Source organism: Hemitrygon akajei, chromosome 4 (assembly GCF_048418815.1).
Source record: "Hemitrygon akajei chromosome 4, sHemAka1.3, whole genome shotgun sequence".
NCBI lineage: Eukaryota > Metazoa > Chordata > Chondrichthyes > Myliobatiformes > Dasyatidae > Hemitrygon > Hemitrygon akajei.
The window spans coordinates 12372308-12381597 of record NC_133127.1 but is presented as its reverse complement, the minus strand read 5'-3'; the positions used below and the strand labels follow the sequence as shown (position 1 = coordinate 12381597).

Below are 9290 nucleotides of genomic sequence, written 5' to 3'. Positions count from 1 at the left end.
CCCCATGCCCAACCCTCCTCCCTTCACAGCCCGGCTTGAGGCCATCCAGATTCCCTATTCCCCGGGTTAACTCGCAGGCTGAGTCGGAGGTGAGGAAGGCAAATGCAATGTTAGTGTTCATTTTGAGGGGACTAGAATGTAAAGGAAATAACAGAATGTGGAGGCTTAATAAACACGCTGCTCAGAGCAGTTTTGGGCACCTTATCCAAGAAAGGATCACAGGATGGGCCCGGAGAAGGTTTATGATAATGATTCCAGGAAAGAAAGGGTTAAGATATGAGGAGTATGTGATGGCTCTGGGCCTGTACTTGCTGGAGTTTAGAAGAATGGGGGAGGGGCATGGAGGGGAGAAGAAGAGTTCTCAGAAATCTATTGAGCATTCAAAGGCCTACAGAGAGTAGATGTGGGGAGGCTGTTTCCTACTGTCAGGAGTCTATTACCAGGGAGCACAGCCTCAGGATAGAGGGAATGGCCTTTAGCCAGAGGGTGGTGAATCTGTGGCATTCATTGCCACACATGGCTGTGAGGGAGGTGGAGAGCATAGAGGGGTGGGAGGAAGGGGGACACATAGAGGGATGGGGAGGAGGGGACACTGAGGGAGGTGGAGAGTGACAGTGAGGGAGATAGTGATGGAGGTAATGAGTGTAGATGGAAGGAGGGGACACAGTGCGGGAAGTGGGGAGTGACAGTGGAAGGGACACAGTGAGAGTAGTGGGGAGTATGGAGGGAACATTGGGGATGGGGGGAGTGTACACATGATTGAATGAGCACAGAAAGGGGGAGGGGTGTGAAATGCATTGAGGAGCTGCAAAGCCAGCACGTGGTGCAAGAGTTAGCAGAACAATATTAGAGCACCAGCCAGCTGGATTCAATCCCACTGCTGTACATTCTCCCCGTGGGTTTCCTCCCGGTCAGAAGACATGCCCGTTAGCAGGGTAATTGGTCACATGGGTATGATTTGGGCAGCAGTAGAGCAGGGAGGACCTGTTACTATGCTAGATCTTTAAATGGATTTTTTTTTAAATGGGTAGAATCAGGAGGAGAGGGGAAAATTAAGAGGTGGAGCAGGTGGCCTGAAATGAGAGAATTCAACATTCATGCCACTGGGTTATAGAATACTGGAGTGGAATGAGTTCTTGTTCCCCTACCAGAGGGAAGTTCACAGCTCAAAATAAACTATCAGAGTACACACTCCCTATACACAACCACTAGGCATTCTGAACGGTTGGAATCCAGAGCAGCACCTGAAAGGACAGAGAAACTCAGCATCTACAGAAAGGAATGAACGACTGACGTTTCACACAGAGATCCTTTGTCAGGACTGGAAAAGGGAGAAGGAAATCGCCAGAAGGAAAAGGTGGGGGGGGGGGGGGGCTTGGCAGGGTGGAGGACTAGCTAGAAGATAGATGAAGGCAGGTGGGTGGACATCTAAAGGAATGGAGAAGGAAGAATCTGATAGAGGGGAAGGTGAAATCCACATGACAAAAGGCCAGAGTGGAAAAAAAGAGGGAAGGGATTTTCTTTAAACCAGAAAAACTGATGCTCGTGCCATCAGGTTGGAGGCAACCCAGCCAAAAGAGGTGTTGCCTTTCCACTCCACAACTGCCCTTGTCATGGCAAAAAGAGGCCGCTATACAATGGGTTGTACATGGATACCATATACAACTTCGAGATTCATTTTCTTGCAGAGGACGTCGCTGTAGGAATGGAGAGAGGGGAATTAAAATATGATGAGCAGCAGAATTAAAATAAGATCCCTGTGAGATTTACCACTCTCATTGGGCAGTGAGTGGAGTCTAGGGCCTTGCGCCCGCCTTTCTGAATTTACTGCACGTTCCGGTTTAGTCACCAGGGGGCGCAGTGCTCACATCCCGAGAGAATTAAAGAGCCTTTTATTCAGTCCTCAATACACCATTTTATTAACCTTCAGTAAACAATATAAATTCCTCCTGCTCCGTAGCACGCAGAAGTGACATCATATAAATAAAAATTAAACTTGGTCTCTTCATTTTAAAAAAAACTTCTTACAAACAAAAAGCCCATTCTCTGAATTTACAGAAATTCTAAAGAGGATATATTTACAGTTAATATCTTTAAGATTAATAGTCTGCTTAAAAGCGACATTCATTTTTAATCTCCTCTGCAACTTAATTGCAAAAAAAATACAAATTCATTATAAAATCCAAAAAATACTATAATAATCTTTTAAGAAATGGCAGTAGCATTTATAAATTGGTTATTTTAATGATTGATATTCGACTATTTTCATACAAACTTAAATGAACGTCCGAAGCATTAACATTCTTGAGGTAGCCCCCTCCAAGTATTTCATATACATTACACACAAGTACTTATTTACAAATAATTCTAGAAATTGTAAATCTGCTTTGGTAAATTAAGAGAGGAAAATAACGCTTGGGAAATTCATCTGTGCAGTCCCGGTAGAAAAGAATTCTAACTGGTAAAAAAAAATGTACATTCACTAAATGTTTTCCCTCCGTACATTTGGACAGAACTAAAACAAGATGGAACATTAGATTTTAGAATTAAAATGTCGTGCCCTTTACAACATCTTGAGCGTCCTTACATTAACGTGTCAGCCCTGCTTTAACTCGGCTGAAGAGACTGAATTGGTAAACATTACGCCAGTGTCTACTCCCCTCGCACCCCTCCCCCAGGTCCTAAAGGGAGTCGGATTACCTCCAAATAAAACCTCATGTCCCTTTTTAGTACTTTTCAATTATATATTAAAATAATTCGCAGGCAAAACTCATGTTCAGTTGAACTGATCGCCGAGGATTTACAGGAAAGAAAGCTCTCGCCTGTCGGAACTCCGTTGATCCGGTAAGATATTTGATTCCACATCGATAAATCTTCTGAAGTTCTTTTTTTTTAAAAAAGCGCTTTAAAACTAGGCAACTGCTTCTCCTGAAATAGGACCAAGCGACAGTTCGAATTCCTTCTTTGCAACGTAAGAGCTCGATTTAAATGTTGTCTCAACTCCAAAATTCCTACAAAAAAAACTCGTCCAACTTTCTGCAGAGGTTTGTGCGAGAAGGACGACGAAGGGGTACTGTTTAAAGACTGGATCCCAATGAAACACAAGACCTTTCCTCATATCGCTATTACTCGCTTCCAAAATTTATCTAATTCTACAAGGCAGAGAAAAAAAGTTCCTTGCTTCCATTAAAGAAACTTCCAAAGCAAAACAAAGCAGGATTTTCCTTTTTTAAAAAAAAATCCATCAGCGTTAAGATCTAGAAGATGTTCAGAGTTGATTCTGTAGTCAGCTTATACTTGACGAAAAGTTTCTGGGATCAACCACGATCCCCGACTGCGTGGATCTTCAGGAGCCTAGAAGACCTTAACCCGCCTGCCCCCTCCTACCGCCCTGCTCCCCTTCAGCGCTCTCTGCGGGGGCTGATCTTTGGAGAAGGGGCAGTACTTGATGGTGTGCGCGTTATCCCCGCTGGCGTTGCACAGGGGGCAAGTGTACGCCCTGAGAATGGGGCAAACCACTCTGCCGTCGGAGGTCTTCAGGACGTGGGATCCGTAGACGTCCTCGGGGGCACCGTTGTTCCGGCAGAAAACGCAGATCCTGGGCTCTTGTTTGGCTCGGCTGCCCGGCTTCCTGGAAGCCCTCCTGTCTGGTCCGAGTAGGTCCAGGGAGCCGAAGGGATCCAGCAGCATCTCGGGTTCCAGCTGCCCGCGGAGAGGGGGTAGGGGCGGGAAGGAATTGAAAAGGGGGAAGTTCTCCTCCAGATCTAAGAAGCCTCTCCCGGCGCTAGCGGAACAGCAACAGTCCAGCAGCCCATTACCGTTACCCAGACAAGGACAAGTCGGATCGCTCAAGCCGAGAGTGGCCTTCAGAGACTCGGTGATGGAATTGGGAGAGCCGGGTCCCTTGCGGCGGTTCTTCGTGACCAGTGTCGACAGACCCAAGTAGTCATTCCAAAAGTTGAAGGTGCAGCCGTAGCCGCCGCCTGGTCGCAGGTAACTGGCGTTCAGGAAATCCATGGCAAATGCTGGCTTCTTCCGATTCTAACCGGGCTCCTGGGCAGAAGATGGACAAACGGAACACGACAAAACTCGTCTTCCTTCTTTCTCTCCCTCCTGCTGCTCCAGGCTCCTAAACTCCAGCGCTCACTGAGACTCTGTGTTTATAGGCAGAGAGGAGGAGCGCTTTCTTTCAATCAGTTTTATGATCTGTACGCATTCCTGCAGGGAGAGTCGGAAAATAAGGCACGGGACTCTTTAAATAAAGTCACCTGGAGTTGGAATTAGCTACACCAGAGACGCTGGAAATCCAAAGCAACAAACTCAAAATGCTGGAGGAACTCAGCAGGTCAGGCAGCATCTATGGAAATGAATGAACAATCGACGTTGTAGGCTGAGACCATTTAAAAGGACTAATAATTTTTATTATTTTTATATATCAGAACTGCTTTGTGTGTATTACTGTCAGGTGTACACAGATACAGTGAAAGGCTTATCTTGTATTGAGATCAGACATTGCATCAAATCTGATAAAACAATAACAGAACACAGAACAGAGAAGTCAGCACGGGTAAGCGAAAATTAAATTTGAACTTCAGCTCAACTTGACTTGACTTGAGTTGATTTGGCTGATACACGTACCTCATATCCAGGTTGTTTGTTGACTTGCACAAAACACAGGAGATATTGTAAATGGAGACAAATGGCTGGGAACACACACACACACACACACACACACACACACACACACACACACACACACACACACATTCACAACTGTTCAAACACAAGCTCATTAGTGTTGAAAATACACAAACACATATTCAGACTCATTTATCACACGTACATCGAAACATGCAGTGAAATGCATCGCTTGTGTTAACGACCAACACAACCTAAGGATGTGCTGGGGGCAGCCCACAAGTGTCACCACACATTCCAGCGCCAACATATCATGCCCACTATGCTCAGCAGAACAACACAAACAACAACAAGCAACAAAACAGCAACAGCAGAACAAGCCCCATCCACCCACAGTCCTCCAACCCCAGGGCAGCCCCTTTCTAGCCTTCAGCCTCCAGTGGGCTCTCAGATTCACAGATAACAGGCCTTGAATTCCTCATTGCAGAGCAGAATCACACAGAAATATATCTGCACACACCGATATACACACATACACACCTACACACAAACAGACACACGGACACACATACACACCTGCTCACAAACAGACACACAGACACACATACACACCTACACACAAACAGACACACGGACACACATACATACCTGCTCACAAACAGACACACGGACACACATACATACCTGCACACAAACACACACACAGACACACCTGCTCACAAACACACACATGGACACACATACACACAAACATACACACGGACACACATACACACCTGCTCACAAACATACACACCTGCACACAAACACACACACGGATACACATACACACCTGCACACAAACATACACACACGGACACACATACAGACCTGCACACAAACATACAGACATGAATCTCCGTGCATGAGCATTCTATCTGGATGCATAACAGTTTCGTCTGGTAACTGCTCTGCACGTGACCACAGGACATGGTTCAGCACTTCCCCAATGCCAACCTCCCCTCCATAGACTCCATCCAGACTTCCCTCTGCCTCAGTCAAGCAGTCAGCATTACGATAGATCCCAGCCTCTCACCCCTGACATGATCTCTCCTCTCTCCAATCGGGCAAAAGATAGAAAAGTCTGAAAGCATATCAATAAACAATAGACAATAGGTGCAGGAGTAGGCCATTTGGCTCTTCGAACCAGCACCACCATTCAATGTGATCATGGCTGATCATCCACAATCAGTACCCCGTTCCTGCCTTCTCCCCATATCCCTTGACTCTACTATCTTTAAGAGCTCTATCTAACTCTTTCTTGAAAGCATCCAGAGCATTGGCCTCCACTGCCTTCTGAGGCAGAGCATTCCACATATCCACCACTCTCTGGGTGAAAAAGTTTTTCCTCAACTCCGTTCTAAATGGCCTACCCCTTATTCTTAAACTGTGGTCTCTGGTTTTGGACTCCCCCAACATAGGGAATGTTTCCTAGCGTGTCCAATCCCTTAATAATCTTATATGTTTCAATCAGATCCCCTCTCATCCTTCTAAATTCCAGTGTATACAAGCCCAGTCGCTCCAATTTAATATCCCACCAAGTTTAAGGACAGCACCTATCCCACTGTTATCAGACTTTTGAGTGGACCTCTTGCACACAATAAGATGGACTCGTGGCCTCAAAGAGTGTGTGTGTGTGTGTGTGTGTGCGTGTGTGTGTGTGTGTGTGTGTGTGTGTGTGTGTGTGTGTGTGTGTGTGTGTGTGTGTGTGTGTGTGTGTGTGTGTGAGTGTGTGTGTGTGTGTGTGTGTGTGTGAGTGTGTGTGTGTGTGTGTTCCTGAGCACTTGTCTCTGATCACAATCTCTCCTGTGTTGTGTGTTGGCCAACAAACGCAAGCTGGGCTATGAGAGCACGTGTGTCAAATCAACTGGAGGAGATAGTCGACGGGTGACCACCAGGAGAAGTAAGGGAAGTAAGCAGTCAGTGCCTATTCCCCTCAGCAACCAGTATACCCCTTTGGAGACCGCTGGGGAGGGGGGGCTGATGTATCAGAGCACAGCAGCAGCCAGGCCAGTGGCACTGTGCCAGCTCTGAGGCTCAGCAGGGAAGGGTAAAGTCAGGCAGAGTGAGAGTGATAGGTGGCTCAATAGTTAGTAGGGGCAGACAGCAGATTCTGGGAAGCCAGGATGGTGAGTTCCCTCCAAAGTGCCGGGGTCCAGGATGTCTCAGAACAGCCGCAGAAGATTCTCAAGAGGGAAGGTGGGCAGCTGGAGGTTGTGGGGCACATTGGTACTAATGACGTAGGTAGAAAGGAGGAAGAGGTCCTGTGCAGTGAGTATAGGGAGTTATGGAGAAGGTTGAAGAGCAGGACCTCCAAGGTAGTATCTCTGGATTACTCCCAGTGCCACGTGCTAATCGGGGCAGGAATAGGATAATAGTACAGATGAATGAGCGGCTGAGGAACCGGAGCAGGGGAGAGGGTTTCAGATTCCTGGATCATTGGGATCTCTTCTGGGGAAGGTATGACCTGTACAAAAGGGACAGGTTACACCTGAACCCGACGGAGATCAATATCCTTGTGGGCAGGTTTGCTAGAGTTGTTGGGGAGGGTTTAAACTAATTTGGCAGGGGACGGGAACCAGAGTGATGGGGATGAGGATGGAGTAGTTGGTATACAAGTCAATGCAGTGTGAAGTGAAACTGTGAGGAAGGGTGGATAGATGAAAAGGCAAAATTTTTGGATGAGTTGCTGTGTAGCATGGGAACAAAATTGAAAAGGGCAATAAATATAGGATTGAAAATGTTATACTTGAATACACACAGTATGTGGAATAAGGTAGATGATCCTGTAGCATTGGCAGGTATGACATTGTGGGCATTACTGAGTCATTGCTGAAAGAAGATCATAGTTGGGAGATTTAGCGTCCAAGGATACACATTGTGTTGTGGAGATGGGCAGGTAGGCAGAGGGGGTGGAGTAGCTCTGTTGGTTAAAAAAAAATGATGCAGTATCTAATTCTAGAAAGTGGTGACATAGGATCGAAAGATGTAGAATCCTTGTGGGTAGAGTTAAGAAACTGCAAGGTTACAAAGACCCTCATGGGAGATGTATACAGGCCCCCGAACAGTAGCCAACAAATTACATGTCAAAAGGGTAATGTTATGATTATCATGGAAGATTTCAATATTCTGGTAGATTGGGAAAATTTCTAGAATGCCAACAGGATGGTTTTTAGAGCAGCTTGTGGTTGAGCCCACTAGTGGAAAGGCAATTCTGAATTGGATGTTGTGTAATTAGCCAGATTTCATGAGGGAGCTTAAGGTAAAGGAATCCTTAGGAGACAGTGATCATAATACGATGGAACTCACCCGGCATTTTAACAGGGAGATGATAAAAGTCAGATGTAACAGTGTTACAATAGAGTAAAGGGAATTACAGAGGCATGAGAGAGGATCAGGCCAGAGTTGATTGGAAGGGTCACTAGCAGGGATGATTGAAGTGCAACAATAGCTGGAGTTTCTTGGAGCAATTCCAAAGGCACAGGATAAATACATCCCAAATGTGAAGTAGTATTCTAAAGGGAGAATAAAATAATTGTGGCTGACAAGGGAAGTCAAAGACAGTGTAAAAGAAGAGGGGACATATAGCAAAAATTAGTGGGAAGTTAGAGGATTGTGAAGCTTTCAAAAACCAATAGATGCCAACTAAAAAAAACAATAATGGGAGAAAAGATGAAATATGAAGGGAATCTAGCCAATAATATCAAAGAGGATACAAAAAGTATTTTCAGATATATGACAGAGTGGATATTGGGCCATTGGAAAATGATGCTGGAGAGGCAGTGATGGGGGACAAGGAAATGGCAGACGAACTGAATAAGTACTTTGCGACAGTCTTAATTGTAGAAGACACTAGCAGAATGCCAGAAATTCAACAGTGTCAGGAGGCAGGAGTGAATGTAGTTCCTATTACCAAGGAGAAGATGCTTAGGAAGCTGAAAGGCCTGAAGGTGGGACCAGATGGACTACACCCCAGGGTTCTGAAAGAGGTATCTGAAGGTATTAGTAATGATCTTTCAAGAATCACTAGATCCTGGAATGGTTCTGGAGGACTGAAAAATTGCAAATGTCACTTCACTCATCAAGAAGGGAGTGAGGCAGAAGAAAGGAATTTATAGGCCAGCTGTTAACATCCAGGAAACGGTACCACAGCATTAAAGTCAGGACCAACAGGCTCTGGGATAGCTTCTTCCACCAGGCCATCAGACTGATCAATTCACGCTGACACAATTGTATATCTAAGCTATGTTCTGTTGTGTATCTTACTGTACATACTATTTATTACCAATTATTATAATTTGAAAATTGTGCATTCAGACAATGACACAACATAAAGATGGTTACGCCTCATGTATGTGAAGGAGATAAGAAATAATAAAAGTCAACTCAAGTTAGTCTGACTTCAGTGTGGATTCCTTTATTAATGATGAGGTTTCATGGTACTTGGAGGCACATGTTAAAGTAGACCAAAGCCAGCGTTGTTTCCTTAAGAGGAATTCTTGCATGAGAAATCTGTTGGAATTCTTTGTGGAAATAACAAGCAGGATAGACAAAAGAGAATTCAGCAGATGTTGTTTACTTAAATTTTCATAAGGCATTTGACAAGGTGTCAC

At 45.2% G+C, this 9290-nt stretch overlaps 1 protein-coding gene across 1 annotated transcript; it reads right to left on the bottom strand.

Annotated features, from left to right (window-relative positions):
* Window positions 1-1890: 1890 nt before the first annotated feature.
* On the bottom strand, window positions 1891-4171 carry nanos1 (nanos homolog 1). The gene has a single exon (XM_073042097.1). It carries the CDS (start codon window positions 4015-4017, stop codon window positions 3355-3357), a length of 663 nt encoding a protein of 220 aa, XP_072898198.1. The 5' UTR covers window positions 4018-4171; the 3' UTR covers window positions 1891-3354.
* Between the last annotated feature and the right edge of the window lie 5119 nt (window positions 4172-9290).

What these genes read in the sequence shown, in the direction of transcription:
- nanos1 (XM_073042097.1), bottom strand. Translation starts at nt 4,017, where the DNA reads ATGGATTTCCTGAACGCCAGTTACCTGCGACCAGGCGGCGGCTACGGC.